Source organism: Oncorhynchus keta, chromosome 21 (genome assembly GCF_023373465.1).
Source record: "Oncorhynchus keta strain PuntledgeMale-10-30-2019 chromosome 21, Oket_V2, whole genome shotgun sequence".
Lineage (NCBI taxonomy): Eukaryota > Metazoa > Chordata > Actinopteri > Salmoniformes > Salmonidae > Oncorhynchus > Oncorhynchus keta.
Window position 1 is genome coordinate 25,530,897 of NC_068441.1, and position 27,395 is coordinate 25,558,291.

Consider the following 27,395-nt stretch of genomic DNA (forward strand, 5'->3'; position numbering starts at 1 on the left):
TTTGAAATATGGAGCAGTGCACCGGCCATTGCAAGGACATAGGTCTCATGGGTGGTAGTAGTAGTAGTATCAAGGCACAAGGCGAGACCCAAATGCAGACACAGGAGTCTTACAATGTTTATTCATCCAAAGGGGTGGGCAAGAGAATGGTCGTGGACAGGCAAAAAGGTCCAGGAGGTACAGAGTGGCAGACAGGCTCATGGTCAAGGCAGGCAGAATGGGCAGACAGGCTCATGGTCAAGGCAGGCAGAATTGGCAGGCAGGCGGGGCAGACAGGCTCATGGTCGGGGCAGGCAGAATGGTCAGGCAGGCGGGGCAGACAGGCTCGTGGTCAAGGCAGGCAGAATGGTCAGGCAGGCGGGTACAAAGTCCAGAAACAGGCAAGGGTCAAAACCGGGAGGACTAGAAAAAGGATCATGCAAAAAGCAGGAGAACGGGAAAACCGCTGGTTGACTTGGAAACATACAAGACAAACTGGCACAGAGAGACAGGAAACAGGGATAAATACACTGGGGAAAATAAGTGACACCTGGAGGGGGTAGAGACAATCATAATGACAGGTGAAACAGATCAAGGCGTGACAAGTAGCCTACAACTGCTAAGTTTTTTAGGACAATACATTTACTGTTGGATGAATACATGGCTACTAGCATTGGGAATTATATTTAGAGTTAGCAATCTAGTTAATGTGTTTTGAGTTTCCACTTCCTCAGGTGTTGAAGCCCAAATGAATGTGCCTGATATATTAGTTAGTGCACATAAAGATATGACATGTATCTCTATTGAACAAAAAATAAAATCTGGAAATTCTGGAGTCTATAGTCTTATTGTCAAACCAAAATTCATAATCACTGGACTAGGTTGCTGACTGCACATTAAAATGTATTTTATCATGCATTCTTGCTTGGACGTGTTAGATGAAACAACTTATTTCTTGAATAGCTGAGTAGTCTATTTATTATAATTCATAATAAAGCACTATGAATGACTTTATGATGATTTTGGTCCCACCAAGACAGACAGACAGACAGACAGACAGACAGACAGACAGACAGACAGACAGACAGACAGACAGACAGACAGACAGCAAGCAAGCACAACCGGGAGTCAAACTAAATGGCTAGAGCAAAGCCACAGTTATAGTGGTGAGATGTATCTCCAGTGGTGTTTTTACATATTGTATATGTTTTAAACATGAGCTGGTTATTAAAAATGAGGAGGACCATGTCTCGCCAGTAACAGAAATGGTTGAGAGACGCTGTTCTGTACTGTCAATGTTGTATGTGTGGAGATGGGGTGTGTGTATGGCTGGTGGTCTGCCGGGGAGGGCTCCACACTGTCAAATCCCTTCATCCAGGACATGCACAGCATTTCTTAAAGTGTGGTGTGCAATTCTGAAATCAATAATTGAATTCCATCCCAAGAGAATGTAATCATTAAGAAACCGTGCCGTGAATTCTCTATCACATTCATCGCTTTTATATTACTGGGCATTGTTTCAATCACTTCGCTTTCCATCCTTTATGGGCCACATTTAGAACCATCCAGAGTCCAGTCCCGCTCCAATCACTTGGTGCATCAATGTGGATTTGCTTCTACATGGATTGGCGCTTTAAGCATGCATGTAATCACCAAACATCTGAGACTCATTTAGAATATTTTGTTCAATTTCAGAGCTTAAATATGCCAGATAGGCAGGCTAAAAGCCCCGACTGAGGATTTCCATTTTAAACTCAAGTAGGTAGTCTCTGGGCATCCACTTTGTGGTCTATAGAGATATGTGTGATGTTGTTTACCAAGCAGTGGCGGTGACCGCTTTTTTATGTTTGTATCACAGATTGACCCTTTCGTCTTAGTCATTATCTGTCTGATGAATTGAATTCAGATGTAGCCTATACCACATACAGATCTGTATTTCGAAGAGTAATTGATCGACACTGTCATGGCTGACAGATATACAGAATGTCTGCTATATATATAATCACAATTGTTTAATCTGGCACTCCACCAGTTATCCACAGTCAAATTAGAAGAGTAGCTGCATAAGGCCTACACTGCATTGACAACTGATTTAATTAATTGTGAAACCCACATGGGTTAGCCTACATCTGAGAGCTTTGAGGTCATGGAGATATGGCCTTCCCTATGATGTCAATTATAATTCATATTATTCCAGTGGATGTATGAAGATGGGTGAAGTCGCATACAAAACCAGTCGATAGCCCCTCCCTGGCTGTGTGAATGTGGTTTTGGCAGAAGAGGGTTAGAGGTCACAACACACCATTTGGTGATCTCGAGAGTCCATATCCCGTGCGCGCAGGGTTACCACCTGGGAGCCACCTCGCGCTCTCCCTCGTCTCAACTCCCATGTCAGAACTTGTGCGTGGACTGTAAATAGAAATCTATCGATGCAGCTAAGCGGTCTCCGAACAGCTGCTGTTATAAGTTGTGCTTGTTCGGTTAAACAAAATCAAGACGATTCCCTGAGCTTCTCCACATTTACATGCTCAGCGCATCCTAATCAACAGCTCTCGAAAACAGAATGCAAAAAGCTACTAGGATACCATAATCTGTATTCTAATGAATCTTATTGTATTAATTCTAGCCTAATATCACAATGAATTTGTAATATGCAACTATTAGGCTATACATGTTAACAGTTAGACCTAATCTAAACTTTTGAGAAAGACTACGACCCGTTTCTTATTGCGCGGATTTAAATTAATCAATAGCATTTGTATTGATTGTCAGGGTGGTCGTTCACAACGTGCAGGCTTGATAGCCCACAGACACATCTATTCAGAAATCGCTATTATCCACAGGCGTTCGGGTCTGTTGAATTCTGTTGTGGCTGTCAATATGACAGTTCAGTTCACATGATAGCCTATGGACTCGTGTGACCGTTTTAAAAATGTAAAACTATGCATGGTGAAACAATAATGAGTTGGCTCCTTAAAATATCATGCACCCGGGATCAGATATGTTTCATTCCTCGACTCATCCTTTCTACCAGGCTCATTGATAACACTTGACTCATTTGTTATCAAATAAGATTTGTTGCACAGCTGAGTTATGAGGTGTGGACGCGCAGTTAGTAATCTGAAGGGACTCGAGTGAGTATAATGTTAAATTTGTACCAGAGGTGTGTAAAAAGGTGGGTAGACTTTTTAACCAGGGGATAGAATCTCAAGGAATCCGCGCGCTCCTCCGAGTGTTTTTCAGCACCGAGGACAGTTACTCATGCGCGCCGCAGCTGCGAGGCGCGAAAACTTCATTCACTCTCATCCCTTGTCCTTCCTTCCTCCACCATCAGTATCCAGGAATTGTTTATTCGGCACAATAACACGATATTTATTGAAAGTATCACCAAGGATATGAAGTGCCTGACCTAATCTGCGTAACCTGTCGGATTTGGATTCGTTCAGAAGAGAGATTCATTGGACAGGTAAGAGCTTTTGGTTTTTGTGTAGCCTACATTTGGTCCCAGCAACAGCAGCATGCACGTTGTATGCACGATTACGACCATGCTTTCTTTGTAAGTCTATAGCAATGGAACAAAGCTTTGTTATAGATATTAAAGAGAGACTCCCATTCTATTCCTACTTTTTTTTGACACATTTCTCATAATTTGTCAAATTGTTGTTACAGAATTTGATTGACAGGTGGGGGGGGAAAATGTGTGTGAATGTGATGACTATAGAATAGGGTTACTTGCTTGCCATAGTAAACAAATTAGATCATGCCACTATTCTAATCATCTTTACATTTGTATATCTTCCAGCAAATTTAGTAGACACAAATCAATAAGTGTTTTTCAGAAGGGTCTCCTCATCATCATATGTTTTACTGTATTGTCAATTATTCAACCTGTATGTTATTGTCATATATTGAGACTTTCAAAATCAAGTTGCAGTTTTCAATAGATCATAGAGTTGGTCAATTTATGTTTCCATTATTGAGTCGCCTACAACATCCACACACCTTCCTTTAGTTTGCACATCTACATAGATTCTGACTCCAGTGGTGATTTGTGCATGTTCAGAGAGTCCAGGTTACACCTTGCATTAACATGTGGTTAATCGTGTGGTAAATGTGGTGTGCAGCTGTCTGAAAATGTTGGCCCTATCAGAATGTGGACACAATCCGGACACAGGATGCGTGTTAGCACCAGGTATGAACAGGGATTTAGTTAATAACATAATATGTCCAAGAGGTGGACAAACCCTTGGCTCACAAGTGAACCTATACACACCACATTATAGATTCCCAGGTCATATACTGATTTTTCAGGACTGTGGGAACCGGTAAAAGGGGGAGAAGCCTTATCACAGTGGCATTGCATGTTGGTGTTTTTCTTGGAGCAAATTGTCTTGTAAAGCAATGAATGGTGTGCCTATGGCAGTGGTGGGGACGCTTGTGTTCTCAGACCCAGCCAGCAGAGAGGCTTAAGAGGAACAGGCTCTTCTCCTTGCATCTGGAACTCTGTGCACAATCAGGAACGAGGTGGAGGAGGAGAATGAGGCAAGACACTCGGTGCACCTATCTCTTTAGTCTTAATGGAATCCACCTCACCTGTATCAGCGCGGTGCAGAGTGGGTAGTGACTCCCGGGGAGCGCTTCACAGCGTTGCACGACATCATGGGGATGAAACCCTGCCAATCCCCCTGGGTGTGTCGGGAGCTGGGAGTCGATGTAGCACTGCGTATCAGAGTGTCTCAGAGCGTGGAGGAGCAGTGTTATTGCTGAGCACCAAGCGTGTTAAAATCCTTGTTATCTGCCAAGAACACAAGCATCCCCACCACTGGGCCGCCAGGCCATGGAGGCACCTAGATTGCTACTCATTAGTGTGTGGAGAAGGAGCTCACCTGTAGACCAGGATTAACCTGCAGGTCTATGGACCACTGGCTCCCAGGTGCCCAAACAAGCCTGTTCTCCTCTGACTCCTCCACCTCAACACATACTCACAAAGCCCTGACAGATTTTCTTTTTTAAGAATGTATAAAATATATGAATGCCCATAAGATTTGCCTATCGTTTTCAAATATGATTTTAGACTAAAGCCCCATAGACCACAGGTCAGATGTCATTGACTGTATTGAAATACTGTAAGTATTTCTCTCACAAAGGACATATTATAATGATAAGGACACTTTTTCTGTAGCCACAGCACCTTGAAGTAGGCCTACAGTATGTCACCACCATTCACCAGATGCATTGAGCATAGTCTAATGCAGGCCTGGGCAATTATTTTCCATGGAGGGCCACATTAGAATATCATTTTGCCATCGCGGGCCAGAGTCATATTATAGGATGATACATCACGTGTATTGTTGTGTTGACATATCTACTGTAAGTCACGCCCAGATATGCTACTTATTTTTCTTTTTTCACATGCACAGAAACAAACCACATCCATGTTCTCCTTTTGGTAGGTATTTTCATTATTAAACATTCAATGAACTACACGGAGGGAAAAGTACACTGTGCATTCAGCACCACGGACAGAACTCTTGTTAAAGGGTATGCACAAAAACACAAGAAGGAGGGGGAGCTCAACATTACATTTAAACTACTCAATCAGTGTGAGGAGTGAAGTCTCTGATGGGTATTGACTAGTGCAGTGAAATCCGGTATAGTTTCTGACGTCACTATGCTCAGGATTTCTGAGAGGTGAGAGTCAGTAAGAGATGATCTGTGCATTGACTTGTTATATTTCATCACTAAAAATGTCTGTTCACATACACGTAGGTTGACCTAAACAGTGCAATCATCTTCTAAGCATGACTCCTAATCTTTGTAAAGTTTTGTTCATCGAGATATGCATAGAACCTTGTCAGTGACATTGTTTTGAATAGTTCTCCAATCACTGCATCAGACCGAAGATCGATACGCTCAAGTTTCAGTTCAGTGAGAGCATTATCCACATTGAAGGTGAAAGGAGAGGAAACCAACAGCATGTAATTTTCCAACACTTTGAAATCCTCAAAACAACGAGAACTCACTGTTCAAAGCACGCAGCAGTGATGTATACTTCTCCCACTGGTCATCTGATAGGGAACACAGTAGAAGTGTCGGAAGGTGGGTGAGTGTTGGTTTTTACTTGGTCAGGTCAGGTGGAGTAATTTTCCCTTGTAAAATATTGTCAAAGCCTTCATCTGGCCCTTCTTTTGTAGTTTGGAATTCAGTTCATTCATGAGGGCCATGATGTCCAGGAAATCCACATCTTTTCCTTTCATTTGCAATAACTCAGCATTCTCTGACTTCAGGTCCCACACCCTTTGAAGCACCTTCCCCAAACTCGGCCATCTCATGTTTGTGTGGTAGGAGAGATCTGCATGACCCGACTCTGTCTCTTGCAACAGTGAGACAAACTGCCTGTGGTTTAAAGATTTTGCACTTATGAATTTTACCACTTTATTGACTATCTACAACATGGCTCATTTTCAGAACACATTGACAGAGCACTTCCTGATGAATAATGCAATTCAGAAAAATCATTTTCTGATTTGGGTTCAGCTCAGCTACTTGATCTTGTATCCTTTTCAAAAGGCCAATGTTTTTTCCTGTCAAGTTTGGGCACCCATCTGTAGTCACACTGGAGAACTTTTCAAAACTCAGTCCCAGCTTTGCCACACACTTATTAACCTCCTCCAATAAATATGGTGGTTGTGCTCTTCATTGACTGCACTGAAGCAAGCTCCTCTGTAATTTCAAAGTCTGGGGTTATGCCTTGTAAGAATATCAACAACTGCACTGTGTCACCTGCATCACTGCTCTCATCCAGGACCAAGGAGAAATAGGTGAAATCCTTTCCTTGTCGTTCAACTGTTGTTCCATATTCTCGGTGATGTCCTCAACACACCATGTCACTGTTCGTCTTTACAGGGAAACATTTTCAAACAGCTCTTTCTTGTCCAGGCAAAGTATTGCTGCAGAGTCAAATAAACATTCTTTAATGAATTCGCCCTCAGTGAATGGCTTGCTATGTTTAGCAATTTTGTTGGACAGTACATATCAAATTTTATTGGTCACATACACGGGATTAGCAGATGTTATTGCGGGTGTAGCGAAATGCTTGCTCCGAAAGTGCAGTAATATATCTAACAAATTACGCAACATATACCCAATACACACAAATCTAAGTAGGAATGAACACTATATACATACAGTGGGGCAAAAAAGTATTTAGTCAGCCACCAATTGTGCAAGTTCTCCCACTTAAAAAGATGAGAGAGGCCTGTAATTTTCATCATAGGTGCACTTCAACTATGACAGAGAAAATTAGAAAAACAAATCCAGAAAATCACATTGTAGAATTTTTTATGAATTTATTTGCAAATTATGGTGGAAAATAAGTATTTGGTCAATAACAAAAATGTATCTCAATACTTTGTTATATACCCTTTGTTGGCAATGACAGAGGTCAAACGTTTTCTGTAAGTCTTCACAAGGTTTTCACACACTGTTGTTGGTATTTTGGCCCATTCCTCCATGCAGATCTCCTCTAGAGCAGTGATGTTTTGGGGCCTAATTGAGTGTATGTAAACTTCTGATCCACTGGGAATGTGATGAAAGAAACAAAAGCTGAAATAAATCATTCTCTCTACTTTTATTCTGACATTTCACATTCTTAAAATAAAGTGGTGATTTTACCTGACATAACAGGTAATTTCTACTAGGATTAAATGTCAGGGGAAAAAACAAGTTTAAATGTATTTGGCTAAGGTGTATGTAAACTTACGACTTCAACTGTACATGTCCTTAACGGTTTTAAGGGCCAGGCCAAATTTCTTCAGCCTCCTGAGGTTGAAGAGGCACTGTTGCGCCTTCACCACACTGTCTGTGTGGGTGGACCATTTCAGTTTGTCAGTGATGTGTACGCCAAAGAACTTGAAGCTTTCCACCTTCTCCACTGCGGTCCCGTTGAAGTGGATAGGGGGGTGCTCCCTCTGGTGTTTCCTAAAGTCCACAATCATCTTCTTTCTTTTGTTGATGTTGAGTGAGTTGTTTTCCAGGCACCACACTCCCAGAGCCCTCACCTCCTCCCTGTAGGCTGTCTCATCATCGTTGGTAATCAAGCCTACTACTGTTGTGTCATCTGCAAACTTGATTGAGTTGGAGGCGTGTTTGGCCACTCAGTCATGGGTGAACAGGGAATATAGGAGGGGGCTGAGCACACACCCAGTGTCCAGTTGTTATTTATACGTGCCTTCAAAATAAATGTCCCACAATCATTACACGAGAATTCATTGGGCTTTTAAATTGAATAACAAATACATTTTTCAAAACTTTACTATCGCAAATTATTTATGTGATCTGAGCATGATTCCTTGGGCCGTATTGAATCAGGTCGCGGGCCACGGACCTTTGCCCAGGCCTGGTCTAATGTATGGCTGTACTATATGGAAAATCATTTATGGAATCCAATCAACTTCAATACGAATGCACAAGGGTTCCTTTGCAGGTAGATCTGCCCTGTTTCATCCCATGAGCTGCTATAGAGAGGGAAACCAAAGTAACTAATTAAACCCAAATGTCTGATAAGGTATCGCGGTGCCACCCAGATCTCTTATCAGTTTTATTAGTTGGCCGTCGTCTGTGATTAAGCTGCAGGATGATGAATGGTTGCAGTCCTATCAAACAGGACAGCTTAATTACTTACACCTCCTTATGGCCTCTTTCTGATCTCTTTTTAATTCACACACATATGCACACACACACACACATGCACACACACAATCTATACTTGAATCCATTTTTGATGTATGAGCTTTCATATTGTTTGACAAATTAGTTTTGAATTCTCTGAACTCCTACTAAACTAAATCTTTAGTTGATAAAAAATCCCTTGCTGATTAAATAAGTGCCTGAACATCTCCTGCGACATGGTTTCCAGTTATGCTTCCAGGCACTTTTGCTCTTCCATAATAATGTGGCTAGGGTAGCATACAGCAGATGGTGTGTGTGTCCCTGGACAAGATTAATAGAGAGGCCCGGGAGACAGTCAAGACCGCCGAGGTAGCTATGTAGGACCAGGGACAATGTGTGTTTGTCTGTTCAGCCATACATCTGTCTCACTGAAAGTAATATTGGTTTATATTGTGAGAATATGTTAATGTTCTCTGCTGCGCAGACATAATTTGTGTTGGGGATGTATGTGTCTGTGTTTTTTTTACAGGTGTGTGTGTGTATTTGTGCACATGTGAGAGATGTGTGTTTGAGAGTGTTATATGTTGAGACAGAATGAAAGCATGTCTCAGTTCAGGATCAGGGAAGCCCACACTCTTGTTTCTCTCTTGTCACTAATGGTGTGTGTGATGGAAAGACCCAAAGAAAACCTCATGCAGCCCCTGAAACACAAACACCATGCATCCATCACCCTGCCTGGGATAATCACAGCTCTGCCTATAATGAGCTCACAAACACACAAAGAACATAGACAGTCAAGGAATCTTAAATTAGGAAGTACACAGTGAGGTGGAATCAGCCCCATGGGAAGGGGTGGATCTATGGAACTGTCCTAGGGGATTCCCTCCCTCACACAGGTGCAGAGAGCGTGTCAGGGACGGAGTTACTGTAAGGGGCGAGCTGAGCGGAGACACACCTGACCAAATCCAAACCCATTCTCTGTTAAATAGATGAACTGACTGGACCTCTCAGCCTACTTTCAGATCAATGATGAGGAAATTAACTGTGGTGGTGAGAGAGTGAGTGAGGATTTGATTGACATCTCCCTAATTGTCCCCACTAGTTGCCATTCAGCGCCAGCCTCAGTTTGCCTGGGTTGCTATCGTTTAAACTTCAATTAACATCTTTCCCCTAATTGGTTTGGTATCAGTGACCATTTTGGAAAGGTCAGCGCTCTTCATTTTCCGACATGGGTTTGTCTTTTTGCCTCAGTGATCTCAGCGGTTATCATTGATACGGTCAATCTCCCAGGCCTGGATTCATGGAACTAGTTGAAGTGAAGTGTTACTTAATGACAAAAATAAACAAATAACTCTCCTGAGAAACATTTGTTTGTCATACAACTTTTCAGCACTGACCTTTTCAGGACAAGTTTAACATCCACAGTCTGCCAAAGAGAGAGGAGTGGCCTTCAATCTAAAACAGATATAAAACCTGTAGTGAGTTCTGAATAGGTGATATCTATCTCCTTAGGGATTTGTTTGGGCTTCAACTGAGAGAGATATTTGTCAGGCTGCCACTGCTGTCCCTGCACTACCATGGCCAGATTAGGGGGATGGAAGTTGTGATTTCTCCACTCACTGTACTCAGATTAATTACTACCAGACTAGGCTTGGCACAGCATGGCACACATTTGGAACAGTGTGGAGTGGACCTGCTAGTGTCTTGTGAGCGTGTGTAATGAGAATTTAGAGACATAAAGCATGTTTCTTCATTTATAACTGGGGGATATTTTTCTACATCTAGGTTAAATCCATCAGTCAAATCGAATTATGTTTGAGAATGGGAAAATAATATTGCTCAGCTTTTAAAAAATATTTTGCGAAAAAATGAACCCTCACAGATGCTGATGGCATTTTGTCATAAAGGGGTTTTGCCACAAGTTGTGCTCTGATTGCAGGTTGTGACTCAACTCCCCAGCCTATCTGCCTTCCTACCCTCCACCTTGTGAGGCTCGCCGTCTCATTTCCACTTCTATGCCCTCCTTCCTTCCTTCCTTCCTTCCCCTCCTCCTCCTCCTCCTCCTCCTCCTCCTCCTCCCCACCTCTTCCCATCCTCAGTCCTCCAAACGTTCTATTCCTTTACCCCTACTGGTTTGAAAAGTGTAAAGGCTGGTAGGCTCCACACACTTGAATTAAAAGGGCCATCTGGTGAAGCGGAAAGCAGAAGAGATATGGAAGAGAGTGGAGATTTCGGCATGGTAGATTAGGGGATGAAATGAGGCTGGGTGCTGTTTGAAGTTAACAGTTAACCCAATTAAAACACTTTTTATTTTATTTTTATTTTACCTTTATTTAACTAGGCAAGTCAGTTAAGAACAAATTCTTATTTTCAATGACGGTCTAAGAACAGTGGGTTAACTGCCTTGTTCAGGGGCAGAACGACAGATTTTTACCTTGTCACTTCAGGGATTACGATCTTGCAACCTTTCGGTTACAAGTCCAATGCTCTAACAACTAGGCTACCTGCTGAGGAAATCATTGTAAGCCTGTTTACCATGTGCTACAGGGTATTGTATTCATGGCTTGTTGTGGCTCCTCTAAGTGCTGTACATTAGACCACATTATGTAAAGTGAGTTTGTTGTTCTTGTTCTGGCTAGTTTGGCTGTTAAAATGCACGTCTGCACATTAGGTAAACCACAGCTGAAATAATCAAGTTGTCTTGAGGCCACTTACATACCTCCACCTTGTAAAAAACAATAATAGCCGACAACAGCTGCCCACTGTACTGAGGCTAGGAAACACTGTCACCACCGATAAATCCACGACAATCGAGAATTTTAATAAACATTTTTCTACGGCTGGCCATGCTTTCCACCTGGCTACCCCTACCCCGACCAGCAGCTATGCACCCCACACAGCAACTTGCTCAAGCCCCCCGCTTCTCCTTCAACCAAAACCAGATAGCTGATGCCCTGAAAGAGCTTCAAAATCTGGACCCCTACAAATCAGTTGGTTCACCAACTACTTCTCAGATAGAGTTCAGCGTGTCAAATCTCAGGGCCTGTTGTCCGGACCTCTGGCAGTCTCTATGGGGGTGCCACAGGGATCAATTCTCGGACCGACTCTTTTCTCTGTATATAACAATGATGTCGCTCTTGCTGCTGGTGCTTCTCTGATCCACCTCTATGCAAACGACACCATTCTGTATACTTCTGGCCAGTCTTTGGACACTGTGTTAAGAAACCTCCAGATGAGCTTCAATGTCATACAACACTCCTTCCGTGGCCTCCAACTGTTCTTAAATGCTAGTAAAACTAAATTCATGCTTTTCAACCGATCGCTGCCCTCACCCGCACTCCCGACAAGGATCACTACTCTGGACAGCTCTGACTTAGAATATGTGGACAACTACAAATACCTAGGTGTCTGGTTAGACTGTAAACTCTCCTTCCAGACATTAAGCATCTCCAATCTAAAATTAAATCTAGAATCGGCTTCCTATTTCGCAACAAAGCCTCCTTCAAATTGTCTTTTACAATGACGGCATACCCCGGCCAAACCCTAGTGCGCCGCCCTATGGGACTCCCAATCATGGCCGGTTGTGATACAGCCTGGAATAAAACCAAGGTCTGTAGCGATGCCTCCAGCACTGAGATGCAGTGCCTTAGACCGCTGCGACACTCGGGAGAGAGAGTGTGAATGTGTTCCACTGTGTCCTGCTTGGGAGATAGTGGCCTCTCCTGGGAGTTTAATTGGATGAGAAGAGAGACCGTTTAGGAACACCTTTGTCCCCCTCCTCTCTTACGGGTGTGTACTTTAGGGTTTTAACATGCTGGCTAAGTGTTATTCCCATATCTCACACCAGAAGTTGACATTTTTTTATGAGAATTTGTGTACACTCGTTTCGACATATTTTTCATGTTCATCTTTTCATTTAGGGCTACAATTGGTAATTCTCCATTCTGTCTCACTGTACTTAACAGCCTGATTATGTTTGGGGAATTGTCTCCTGTTGCTACTGTATATTCGGTCGTGTAGTGGTTATGCACAGGGGTACGGTACATTTTTGTTTAGCTGACTCTCCGGGGCTAAGGCAAAGGCGTGACATCCCCACTCTCATTTGGCGTTGGAGAAAAAAGACCTGTCAGCCCACAAAACACTGCAGCAGAGGGGTGCAGTAAGATTCAATGCAATGTTTCCCTTCTAGCTTCATACATCCACAAAAACAAACAGGCATTTGCCTCTAAACTATCTGCAGTACAGAAAGAACGTTGAGGGTTAGGGTGTTTTTGTGAATTGAATATATAATGGTGATTTATCTGTGAATTATATATAGAGTAGAATACCTGGCAAATGGCAATACCTTGTGAAATAGAGCCATACAGATGTAGGATCTTAATCTGATACAGTTTGTTAGATGAGGAAAATAATCCTGCAAAAACAGGAAATCTGAATTATTATGTGGATTATAATTAATGGACATTTTTGTAGTGCAGAAGTACACACACACACACACACACACACACACACACACACACACACACACACACACACACACACACACACACACACACACACACACACACACACACACACACACACACACACACACACACACACACACACACACACACACAGGCGAGCAGGGAAGATCTACAGCAATGATTGAAACACTGCACTTTTAGACTTTTTCATTTCAGAGAATGGTACTTCATTTGGGTAGTAAATATCCTGTGCCTTACAGAGCCGTATACATCATGAGATGGCCTATGACCATAGTGAGGGATAACATGAAAGAGTGCTTCAATCCAATATCTATCTCCCAGACCCTCAAAACAAAGAATGGGAAGCAGTTGTTTGTTGAAGATTCCACATACTCTTCAAGAGAAAATGGAGAAATCCACAACAAATCATGACAAAGCCGAACTGTCGATATGATTAATTATGGCTGGTGCTCTCTCAGTGAGCTGGTTTGACTGGCAGATGATACTGGCATAATATCCTGCTCCGATAAACTGCTCCCTCCCTCCCTTTCCTCTGTAGTGTGGCTAATTAAGCCCTGGAGAGGACAGAGGAGAAGATGATACTAGGAACCACAGACCTGCTGCTGCTGCACCTCCTCTGGACTCATCCATTTCTCATTGAACCTTTATTTTCACAGGGAGTCATGCTGAGACCAAGGTCTATTTTACAGATGAGCCCTGTGTACACATCAATATACACTATACATCAATATTCACATCAATACATGAAATGCAAAACACAATCAAATAAAAGGTCTGAATTGCCTTAGAGGCACCAACTCTTCCCATTTTAGAGAGCTTTGGAGATTATTCCACAAGTAAGGTTAAAAAAAACTAAAAGCAGATTTACTTAACTCAGCGGAGATCAAAGGGATTTCCAGAGTTAGCCATCACTTAGACCCGGGTCTGGTAGCTCATAGGTTAACATTGAAGTAAGGCATGGCAGAAGTTTATGCAAGAGGGCTTTATGAACAAAAATAGTGCAATGCATCATTCTACGAGACTTCAAAGAGGGCATGTCTACTGTCTGATATAGAAAGCAATGATGTGTACTGAACCTGTCCATCCATCTCTACTGGGTCCACTCTGGGTCCTGGTCCTCACTCTGCTCCACACCCAGGACCCTGATGCTCTACAGGGGTTACCTCCCAAATGCTACCCTATTACCTAGTGGACTACTTTTGACCAGGGTCCATAGGGATCCTATGCCATTTGGGATGCAATCTGTCTCTGGTTCCTTACTGACCAGAAGGGAGGGTCAGTGGATATTAGGATATGGTTCAACATGATAAATCAGTTCACCTTTGAGTGGAATTGGGGAAACGTGTTAATAATAATTTAGTAGTGATATACTGTATATTGATATGACAAATTATATTCCGTTCCAGTTTACATGAGGGCTTCACTTTGTTGTTTTATGCTGTGAATGTGTGCAATGCTTGGTTCAGTTTTTTTGTATGCAGTCCTGGTTTTCATTGATTTCAGTTGGACAAAAATGTAATGAAAGGAAATAAAGCTGTGAATAAATAAACGCAATGTCATTGTGGTGTTGTAAATCCACCACTACAGTAGTTTCCCAATGTCAATGTAGATCATGATATTTATGCAAAATTGTCTACAGAAAATATGAATAAGCTTATGGAGTAGAATGAAACAGTGTTTAGATTCAATCCATCAGGGGAGAATACGTCTGTAGCTACTGCTACAGGGAGATTTCAACAGCTCTTTGTGAGTGTGTGTGTGTATGGCACTGTATTTGTTTGTTTTTGCTAAATCGTTTTTTACAGTGTTCAATGGAGACCTTTTTATACAGGTTGTGTTTGTGTGTGCATGTGCCTGCGTGCATGTAGACTTATCCCCCTGCAATGAGAGACATGGGCAAGACATGAAACTAGATGGAGAGAGGGAAAAGAGAGAGAGGAAGAGTAGAAAGGGAGAGACTGAGAGTTTCACACCAGAACAGTCACATGGCCCCTTAGGCATGGAGGAAGACAAACACACACTATTCCAAAGGAAGCAATTCACCATGGGGGAGTGATTTGGTAGGTCACTAGGGAGCTGCTTAGGAACTCAGACATGAGAAAGCACTCTGGAGGATCCAGCCAGCACCCTCAGCACACAATGTTCTCTCTCACATCACACACCCTATATCTGTGTTCTACACCTGTGCAAAGAAACAAGATCAACATCTCGCCCCATATACAGTACTATATATATAAAACCAACCATTTCTGTGACATGTAAAAGTCTAATCACACCCTGGCTGTGTAACATATGATTATGTTACACTATACTGAAATATGACTTGACAGACCCCTAGTAACTTTTTGGAATATGTTATTGAGTACTATATATGTGGAATGGGAAAAGGGCCTTATGAATATTGTAACATGACACAAGAGAATATAAATAGTGAATCTATACACTAGCCCAGCCATACTCAACAGGTGGACCGCAGTCCGGATCCAGAACGGGGTCAATATGGACAGTGGGTCCCGACTTAAATAAATACTTAAACATTTTTTTTTAAAGAAATGAATCAGGCATTTAACTTACTTCTGTTGAATTCTAGTATAAGGCACAAGATGTCATTTTGAAATTTGGTAGTGCATGGGCAGTTTTCCTCATGTTGTTCACAGACAGACCTTACAGAGCTATTTGCAGTTTTTTAAAATCACCTTGTTACTATTGTCACAAGTAAGTGGTATGTTTTCACAAGTCTTAGTACAACACTCCAAACTGGTAACACTTGTAACGCAGCCAGTCTTTCATTCAAAATCTGTCATTGTGCATTCATTTGGATTGTAAACATCTCTCGCCACACAACCATTGATTCAAAATATACATTTATTGTGAAATGAGATCACAACATGGGTTTAATCACCAAACACAAAATAATGATATCTCTTCAATTTGTTTTCACTACCAGTCAATCTAATAGCAAACAATGCAAGATACCTGTTTCAAATCACTCTTAGAATTGTTGAAAGTAATATGCTACAGTACTGTAAATAACACACATTGGGCAATACACTTACATTACCTGGCAGAATCTATAATTTTCATAATATCTATCCAATTTGTAATCAAAGGTGTGATCAATGAAGACATCCTCTACAATTATTCATGCAAAAAGAAAATTGGATATAATTGCAACATACTGTGGGTGTACTGTATGTAATCAAATGCAAGAAATGGAATACAATTGAATAAATGACAATGAAACATAACTTTTAGCACACATTCACTTGCATCAAGCCTGTCTTGTGTCACATCTGCTCCTGTTACGTCCTCTGGTGTTCATCCGGTCACTTCCTGACCTGCAGTTGCTACCCCTGTACACTCTCTCTCTCTCCCTTTCTGTGTGATTATGTGGTTGGAGACAGGTGTGTTGGAGTCAGAGCAGATCCCTACCAGCTGCAACTTGTTCCATAATCAAGACCTCTACAAATACTCAGTCCTGCCACTTCCACTCTGCCAGATCGTAATCTCTGCTCAGTCAGTTCATGATTCTAGCTATTTATGATTATTCAAGATCCTGTTACTCTGCTGTGCCTGTTTCCCTGCCTGACACCATTTATCCTCTCATTGCAGTTACCGCTCTGTCTCTGGCTCCTGTTCCACATCTCACCACCCAACTACCGTGCTCTGGATTTCACTCACCACCACTACCACCACTTACCCTGTTCTACTCAGCTAACTCCAACCTTAGTCCAACCTTAGTCTCCAAATCTGTTTTTTCTGCAACTCATCCAAGCTTCCCCGGATCTGCACTCCATATCTCCCTGTGTAACAATACATATTTTGGTTCACTCATCCCTGTTTCCTCATCTGAGTCTGCTCTTGGATTCCTCTGTGTCGCTCCGCTTAGTCTTGAGCATTTGGCCATAAATTCTCATCCACATCAGTGAATGTCCTCATTGATCATGCACCTTAAGAAAAACCTTTTGGCATGGCGAATCCAAGCTTGACATTGGTCTGCATTGATTTCGTCAGATGCCTCATCCGTGGCCAGAAAGAGGGTGGCTTGCTCATGGGGATGGTGATCGTACACCTTCCACCTCCATGCTGAAGAAAAATCCACAATAGGATTGAGGAAATGAGAGTATGGGGGCAGGTATATGGTCACAAATCGGAGATGGGCCCGAAACCATGCCTGAACCACCTCAGCGTGGTGGAACCTGAGATTGACCCACATAATAACATAGGTGACACCTTCACCTTGACAGGCCACTAAATTTAATTAAGACACATTGGGGTGTGCAGCATTGTTGGATCCAAGTAATGGCCTACGTCCTGCCACAACATCTTCAGAGAGAGCTGCGCACATGGAGATGTTCCCCCCACGTTTTCTAGGCACTTGGATTGTCTCCCGAAGAGGTTTCGCCCATGGCACCAAGTGTTCACACACACCCCCTTTTATATGGTGACCAATTGTGGTTACTACAGTCATGTATGGTTATCATGTATCATACATTCAATGTTTATACTTTACAAACACACATTTTATTTCTGTAGTTCTCAAAATCCATATATAGTAGACAAACCAGTTTAAAATCTATAGGTGTACCAAGCGGTTAAGTGATTAGCCATTAAGTGATGGTCAAATATATTTAAACAAATGAGAAGAGAATCATATAAAAATTTATGTGAGCATATTGCATTGTGAAAGGCAATTACTTTATATGAAAGGTATTTCTAGATGAAACACTGATTAGCTTTGTGCAAAAGTTACTGTGTGATATTTGTGTTGAAAATGTGCTTAAATGTGCTTTTGTAATGAAAGTTGTGAAATTTGACCACACACTTGTGAAAATATTACCAAAGTAATTTTTTTTTAAATGGTATAACCTGTCAGAAATGTCCAGTTGGTCAACTAGCCCATGTTAGTCAGGTAAGTTAGGCTAACCAGCTATCTTAAATCTTGTAGTTATCATTGGCCAGATTATGTGCCCAGGGGCTTCAACTCCAAGGAGGCATTGATTTTGTCACTCAGCTATTATATAAACATACATAAGACGGCAACATTTGTAGAATTGCAGGAAATCGGCTCTAAAACTGCAACATTTTCTCTCCCTCCATGACAAAATGTGTAGAATTGCAGGAAGTCGGCTCTAAAACTGCAACATTTGTTTCTCGCCCCATGACAAAATGTGTAGAATTGCAAGAACTTGGTTTTAAAACTGCTAAATGTTCTTTCCCCCAACAAGACGGCGTGAACAGTTCGTGGTTACATGCGTTTCGAGGTACAAGTTTATTACTAAGGCGATAAAAGACAATATCCATCTGGATCTTTGCCACTTAGGACATTTGTGTGACCAGACCTTCTCCAATTTGAGTACCCCTTCACTAGTCTATGTAGTGTTGTACTGTACACAGTATGTGTAACTATTAGAAATGCTCTCATAACTTTTATTTCAATGTGTCATTATCCAATGAATATCCCTGTTTCCACATCAGTTATTATGAACACAAATTTCAATGGAATAATACAACACAAATATTACTGTCTCGTAAAGAGGATATTTGTTGGAAATGAGAAAGTGTGTGTAAGACAAAGGTCTCATTGTGTTGAAGCATTGACTGACTCCTCCTCTTTTTGATCCACAGGCTGTAATCTCCAGAACTTTGAAGACAATGCCATTGATGTAGTAGATGGCTTCAGACAGGACAAAAAAAAGCTAGCTCTTTGAGATCTCGTGCCCCGCTTCTCTGTGCCTTGCTAGCGTACTGTACCCTCCCCAATTCCAGAGACAGAGGAAATCAGAAGAAGAGAAGCACCAGACAGCAGTGATCTGACTCACACAGGGCCCAGGGACATGTCATCGGGGAGTTCCCCTTGGTTGGGGCTGCGCCCCCTGCCCCAACCGCTCCACCTCTCCCCCCTCTGCCTACTGTGTGTGTGTGTGTACCTCCTGGCCCAGGCCCCACTGGGTCTCTCCATGTCAGGTTTCAACACAGACACCAAGAGAGAGATCACAGTGGATGGAGACCTGATCATAGGGGGTCTGTTCCCTGTGCACCAGAAGGGCGAGGGGCCTGAGGACTGTGGGAAGATCAACGCTCAGAGAGGTATTCAGAGACTGGAGGCCATGTTGTTAGCCCTGGACGAGATTAACAAGGACGAGCACCTGCTGCCTGGGATACGGCTGGGAGCCCACATCCTGGACACCTGCTCTAAGGACACTTATGCCCTGGAACAGAGCCTGGAGTTTGTCCGTGCCTCCCTCACCAAGGTGGACGACAGTGAGTACACCTGCCCTGATGGCTCCTACGCCATCCATGACGACGTCCCTCTGGCCATCTCTGGGGTGATAGGAGGCTCCTACAGCGACGTCTCCATACAGGTACAGCACTGACACAGCATGTATGGGGGTAAAATGGATAATATATGTATTGTATATATATACCTCACATGCGACCTGTAATAATACAATGCAATTAATATGACAAAGTCTATTAAAATGAATATCTGACTCCATAAAGATAATTTAGCAATATGCAAGAGAGTATAGTTGAGTTAAAGTAATACTAAGGTCAAGAAAGGTCTGAGAATGGTCTATATCAAAGGCAGATATTTAATAATCTAAAATGAATGATAACATTATTCATGACATAAAGCTCAAGCTTTAGCATTAGTATTCTAGGCATGATCCGAGAGGGAGAGAGATAGAAGTCATAACCTAAAAGAGAAAAAGGGTGTATCTCTCCAGCACAGGTCAGGAACAAAGAGACAATGAATCCGAGACCCCTTTATAACATCTGAGTTTTTTCAATTCAAAATCTGAGTTTTTGTTCAATAGTATTAATGTAACGTTAAGCTCCAATCAAATATCAGACCTGCAGGACGTTATCACAAAATAATATCTGCATCACAGAATGGGGTTTGGAGAGCAACACGGAGAAGGCTAAATTCCTGAGAAGACAATAAAAGTGTAAACAGTCACTTCAATTAGCTGGGCCGCCCTACTTAATCCTCGCTTGAACACAGCTGATTCTGAATCAGACAGAAGTGTTCACAACTGGACGACCAGCACTGTAGTCACTGTAGACAATCTTCAGACCAGTAGTCCATGGCCCTAGCAGCAACAATTCAGGAGGGTCCTTTTGGCGGGTAGCATTGTCTTCTGCTTTAGACATGCAAATATACTTCCTGCAAATGTCTTCCTGCAAGCAAGCTAGAAAGGAATGATACAGTCTTCTTTGTAAGCGCAAAACAAAGAGACTGTCCAAGACATCACAGATGAATTCAATATTTCAATAAACATACAATACTACAGTATTTTTATCTGATTGGATTGGTCAATAGCAACTTCAGATGTGGTTTTATCAAGATGATCAGAGATCACAACATACAGTATTTTAAATTAATATTAATATCCCTTTGAGAGAAAATATATATATATATTTTATTTAACCTTTATTTAACGAGGCAAGAAAGTCAGTTAAGAACAAATTCTAATTTCCTGCGGGGACTGGAGCCTGGGAAATGAAGAACAATTCTTGAAGTTAAATCAAAACAACTTTCAAGCAACTCAAAATATAAATACATTTATAGGATAAGAGTGGTTTCACAAGCAATTTGGAAATGAAGTGTAGCATCTCAATTTACAGCACCCAACATTACCATATCAATGGTGAAGGTTCTAAGGCCATTTTGTGAGAAACAAGGCAATGACGGTTCATAGCACACACACATCTATACATTCAGATGGACTTAGCCACATGTACTACGCATAGGAAAACAAAATATTATTTGTGTCTTAACAGGAGCCACTACATTATGTCTAGCAATCTGTGTAGATAAAAAAGCACCCCAGCAAACAGGGAACGTTTCCATTAGGTACCTTGATGATTTTGGCGCAACGTTATCCCACTTTTTGAGAATGTTCTAGGAGCATTGCGTGATGATCCCGAATGAAAGTTCTCTGGGGGACCTCTGTCTAGTTCCCTGTCAGTTCCCAGGACGTCACTGAGGACAATGTTAGGACCTTTTTAGGATGTTCTTAGGACTTTGATTTGACTAGTCCTTAGGACATTGTGTGATGGTCCTAAGGGAACATTCTCTAGGGAACCTTTCAATAGTTCCCTGTAAGTTCCCAGGGCTTTCATTTTCCTAGTCCTTAAGATGTTGCATGATGGTCCCAAGGGAACATTCTCTGGGGGAACTTTTTATATGTCTCAGTTTGACCCTGAGATGTTTTTAGGAGATTCTTGGGGCATTGTGTCATGGTCCTCTGAAGGTCACCTGAACATTTTTAGGACAATGTGTCATGGTCCACTGGAGGTTTTGTCTATGTTCCTGGTTGGTCCCGTGGATGTCCCCGAGGACGTTTTTAGCACATTCTTGGGATGTTGTGTCATGGCCCCCGGGAGGTTTGGTCCCAATAACATCCTAAAAACAGAGACCAACCGGAAACTAGACAAAACCTCAAGTGGACCATGACACAACGTCCTGACGACTTCATGTGACTATTTTGTGACATCCCGGGGTTGTCCTAACGACTAATTATTGTTTGCAGGGACATTCACAAAAATACCTTCTGTATGTAGATGTCACAAATGGATATACAGTACCAGTCAAAAGTTTGGATTTTTCTTTTATCTTTACTATTTTCTACATTGTAGAATAATAATAAAGATAGCGGTCTAAGGCACTGCTTCTCAGAGCCAGAGGCGTCACTACAGACCCTGGTTCCATTCCCGGCTGTTTCACAACCGGCCGTGATTTGGAGTCCCATAGGGCGGCGCACAATTGGCCCAGCATCATCCGGGGTAGGCCATCATTGTAAACAAGAATTGGTTTTTAACTGACTTGCCTAGTTAAATAAAAAATAAGAAATCAAGATATGTTTTATATTTTATATTCTTTAAAGTAGCCACCCTTTCTTTGCCTTGATGACAGCTTTTCACACTCTTGGCATTCTCTCAACCAGCTTTACCTGGAATGATTTTCCAACTGTCTTGAAGGAGTTCCTACATATGCTGAGCACTTGTTGGCTGCTTTTCCTTCACTCTGCGGCACAACTCATCCCAAACCATCTCAATTGGGTTGAGGTCGGGTGATTGTGGAGACCAGGTCATCTGATGCAGCACTCCATCACTCTCCTTCTTGGACAATTAGCCCTTGTCCTGTTGAAAAACAAATGATAGTCCCACTAAGTGCAAACCAGATGGGATGGCATATCACTGCAGAATGCTGTGGTAGCCATGTTGGTGAAGTGTGCCTTGAATTCTAAATAGATCATTGATAGTGTCACCAACAAAGCGCACCCACACCATCACACCTCCTCCTCAATGCTTCATGGTGGAAACCACACATGCAGAGATCATCCGTTCACCTACTCTGCGTCTCACAAAGACATCGGTTGGATCCAAAAATCTCAAATTTGGCCTCATCAGACCAAAGCACAGATTTCCACTGGTCTAATGTCCATTGCTCTTGTTTCTTGACCCAAGCAAGTCTCTTCTTATTATTGGTGTACTTTAGTAGTGGTTTCTTTGCAGTAATTTGATGATGAAGGCATGATTCACGCAGTATCCTCTGAACCGTTGATGTTGAGATGTATCTGTGATCGCTGTGAAGCATTCATTTGGACTGCAGTTTCTCTTATCCTCTGCAGCAGAGGTAACTCTGGGTCTTCCTTTCTGGTGGCGGTCCTCATGAGAGCCAGTTTCATCATAGCGCTTGATGGTTTTTGCGACTGCACTTGATGAAACTTTAAAAGTTCTTGAAATGTTCCGCATTGACTGATCTTCATGTCTTAAAGTAATGATGGACTGTCGTTTCTCTTTGCTTATTTGAGCTGTTCTTGCCATGATATAGACTTGGTATTTTACCAAATAGGGCTACCTTCTGTATACCACCCTTACCTTGTCATAACACAACTGATTGGCTCATCGGATTAAGAAGGAAAGAAATTCCATAAATTAACTTTTAACAAGGCACACCTGTTAATTGAAATGCATTCCAGGTGTCTACCTCATGAAGCTGGTTGAGAGAATGCAAAGAGTGTGCAAAGCTGTCATAATATAATAATAATAATAATAATAATATATGCCATTTAGCTGACGCTTTTATCCAAAGCGACTTACAGTCATGTGTGCATACATTCTACGTATGGGTGGTCCCGGGAATCGAACCCGCTATCCTGGCGTTACAAGCGCCATGCTCTACCAACTGAGCCACAGAAGGACCATCAAGGCAAAGGGTGGCTACTTTGAAGAATCTCAAATATTAAATATGTTTTGATTTGTTTAACACTTTTTTGGTTACTACATGATTCCGTATATGTTATTTCATAGTTTTTATATCTTCACTATTATTCTACAGTGTAGAAAATAGTAAAAATAAAGAAAAATCCTTCAATGTGTCCAAAGTTTTGACTGGTATTGTGGAAACCATTGAGTTGTAAAGGAAGAATTAGTTAACACATCTTCAAATAATCTATAGCCTAAATTTTAGGAGAAAGCTCCCAATCTACTTTATGCTGCAAGTAGAATCGAGATGGTCAGCCCCTCCCTAAATCTCAACATCTCTGCATAGTATGACTGCTTCTGTGACAAAAGTTAGCGAACCTAACTGGATAGGAAGTCCTACTCTGTGGGCCGGCAGGCTGCCTGAAATGTGAATGAGGATTTACTCTGCCAAGATTCCAACAGTGCCTGACCGTATGCTATTCTTTCGGTTGAATGCATTCAATTGCACCACTTATTTGATATCCCCTTTCCTTCCCTTTTACTTTTACAGCATTACAATAATGCTTTGTGGTCTCTTTGTACCAGCAACAGGGGCTGTTTCAGTAGCTTGATCTGCTCACACACTAGAGAGTGGTGTGGATGGGCACACCACACCCATAGGTGCGACTGACTGTGCGACAAACCCGCTATCTCTATCTGAGTCAGAAATGTCGTTTTGGAGCTTATCTAACAAATCTCGCTGTGCATCATGTAGAAATAACCTGCTATTTTTTGCATGCTTGAGCTGCTCTATTTTGCACTTCGATGTCCCTTTGATTATCACATAAACCAGATAGGTGCAGTGAAATGTGTTGTTTTACAGGATCAGTCATAGTAATACGGCGGCCCTGCAGCTAATTAGGGTTAAGTGCCTTGCTTAAGGGCACATTGACAGATTTTTCACCTTGTTGGATCGGGTATTTGAACCAGCAACCTTTTGGTTACTGGTTTAACCTCTCTAGGGTGTGTGGGAGTCCCACCTGGCTAACATCCGATGAAATTGCAGAGCACCAAAATCAAAAACAGAAATACTCATAATAAAAATTCAAAACACATACAAGTGTTATACATCGGCTTAAAGATTAATTTCTTGTTAATCCAACCATTGTGTCAGTTTTTAAAAAGGCCTTACGGCGAAAGCATACCATGCGATTATCTGAAGACAGCGCCCAGCACACAAAACATTACAAACATTTACCAGCCAAGTAGAGGAGTAACTAAAGTCAGAAATATCGATAAAATTAATCACTTACCTTTGATGATCTTCATATGGTTGCACTCACAAGACTCCCAGTTACCCAATAAATGTTTGTTTTGTTCAATAAAGTCCCTCTTTACATACAAAAACCTCTGTTTTGTTGGCGCGTTTTGTTCAGTAATCCAATGGCTCCAAGGCGGTCACAGCAGGCAGACGAAAAATCCCAAAAGTATCAGTAAAGTTTGTAGAAACACGTCAAATGATGTTTATAATCAATCCTCAGGTTGTTTTTAGTCATAATAATCAATAATATTTCAACCAGACAATAGCTTTGTCAATATAAAAGATGGTAGTCTAACTCTAATTTTTCAGAATACAAGCCTGAAACAATTTATAAAGACTTGACATCTAGTGGAACCCATAGGAAGTGCAATCTGAGTCCTAAATCATTGGATACTGTATAGGCAGTCAATGGAAAACTTCCTGAAAACTTCCTGAATGGATTTTTCACAGGTTTTTGCCTGCCATATCAGTTCTGTTATACTCACAGACATTATTTTAGAGTGTTTTCTATCCAAATCTAGCAATTATATGCATATCCTAGCTTCTGGGCCTGAGTAACAGGCAGTTTACTTTGGGCACGCTTTTCATCCGGAGGTGAAAATAGTGCCCCCTACCCTAGTGAGGTTAACACTATAATTGCTAAACTACTTGCCGCCCCATAGTGGTATCACAGTGGTATCAAGCATGCTCACCCCTAGTTTGCTGTGTCGCAATTAGTTTTTGCCAAGTAAAGATACAGCAAGGTCTAGAATTAAGATCCTCTTAGATGTTTTCTTTTACATGCCAATATATTGCCAGTACTGAAAAATGTAATCCCTATTCGAATCAAATGTGAGACTTTACTTGCCTTTTTTATCAAATCACTAATACGAGTTGATTGCCATTTCTCAAACAGATCCGTTGCTTGCATATTCCCCATCACACATCACGCAAATCTAATGGAATAAATACCAGTTCAGCCCAAATGATCTGTATAATATATCACGTTGGGGTCACCATGTACTAAAGTGGGGTAATATTTATCATATATGTATTATTATATACAGTACCTCACATGCAACCCATAATAAGACTATGTAATTAATATGATGAAGTCTATTTAACTGAATATCTGACTCCATAAAGATAATTTAGTAGTATGCAAGAGACTATAGTTGAGTTAAAATAATAATAAGGTCAAGAAAGGTCTGAGAATTTTCTGTTCTAAAATGAATGATAACATTATACAATGCATTAAGCTTAAGTTACAATACTAGCATGACAATACATTATTCTAGGCATGATCAGAGAGGGAGATAGACAAGAAGTCATAGCCTGAAAGGCCATGCCTCAAGAGTCCCTGGGGTGGTGAGAGAAAAAGAGACAGTGTATCTCACCAGTGCAGGTCAGGAACAAAGTGAAAGAGCTACAGGATGTTATCACAACAGAACCTCTGCTTCACAGAGGTGTGACAGAATGGGTTGAAGAGCAACACAGAGAAGGCTGAATTCCTGAGAAGAGAATGAAACCTTTTGCATTGTGTAAATAGTCACTTTCGGGGCTGGGCCCACCCTAAATACATGCTTATGAGCTTTGTTTATGCTGCTCTAATCTATCAACTCATACTGGGATCTTACCTACAATGAGTATACAAAACACTGAAAAAAACCTGCTCTTTCCATGACAGACTGACCAGGTGAATCCAGGTGAAAGCTATGATCCCTTATTAATGTTATTTGTTAAATCCACTTTAAATGAGTGTAGATGAAGGGGAGGAGACAGGTTAAAGAATAATTATCAAGCCTTGAGACAATTGAGACATAGATTGTTTATCTGTGTCATTCAGAGGGTGAATGGGCAAGACAAAAGATTTAAGTGTCTTTGAACGAGGTCTGGTAGTAGGTGCCAGGCGCACCGGTTTGTGTCAAGAACTGCAACGGTGCTGGGTTTTTCACACTCAACAGTTTCCCGTGTGTATCAAGAACGGTCCACCACCCAAAGGACATCCAGCCAAATTGACACAACTGTGGTTAGCATTGGAGTCAACATGGTCCTGCATCCCTGCCCTGACAATATGGGGGGGGGGGGTGCAAATCAATATTAGGAAGGTGTTCCTAATGTTCGGTATACTCGGTGTATGGTTGCTGGTTATAAGTACAGAGAGTTTTCTTAGATTCTTGCTAAATATACTTTCTGATATAAGGAGATGTTTTTTCTTCTTCTAACCAAACACTGAATTGCTCCTAGTTTCTAAATGTATCTCCAACTCTTGGGGATTTGAACAATCCCAAACCATACAAGATAAATACTGATGCAGCAACTGTTCTGCAAATCTATGTCACTGTCCAGATAGCCATGGTTTCGCTCCATAGAATAGAGCAGGGACACGATGATTGATGATCATATAAACTGTCTCTACTTAAACTAAAGTACCGGCAAGCAATTACGGTGCTTCATGTTTAGTGAAATGTTAACACAGGAGCTTTAATGAAAATGGGTTCTGTATGGCAGATCTGTTTACCTGTTTGCCCATATGCTTGGCTGATTTCATTTAAAGGATTTAGAGGAGCTCTTCTCTTCCCTGGTAATTCACACTCCAGCAGTGGGCCTGTCAGATGAAGACACGCAGCAGATGTTGGGTTGAGGAGGATGGGCTGATGGTATGACTAGTGACAGCATGATTACTCTCAGCAGCAGTAACAGTAGCAGCAGTAGCGACTGACTGGGGAGGCTAAGCAAGGAAAGCGCCTCAAAAGCACGTG

General features: G+C 41.7%; 1 protein-coding gene across 1 annotated transcript in view; it reads left to right on the plus strand.

The window, feature by feature from the left end:
* Positions 1-3,046: 3,046 nt before the first annotated feature.
* Positions 3,047-27,395, plus strand: part of LOC118400335 (metabotropic glutamate receptor 2-like) — a 75,951-nt gene continuing 51,602 nt past the window's right edge. Inside the window, exons 1-2 of the mRNA XM_035797050.1 lie at positions 3,047-3,445; positions 18,765-19,501. Coding sequence (XP_035652943.1) covers positions 18,974-19,501 — 528 coding nt within the window. The 5' untranslated portion in view covers positions 3,047-3,445; positions 18,765-18,973. The remainder of the gene's footprint in view (positions 3,446-18,764; positions 19,502-27,395) is intronic.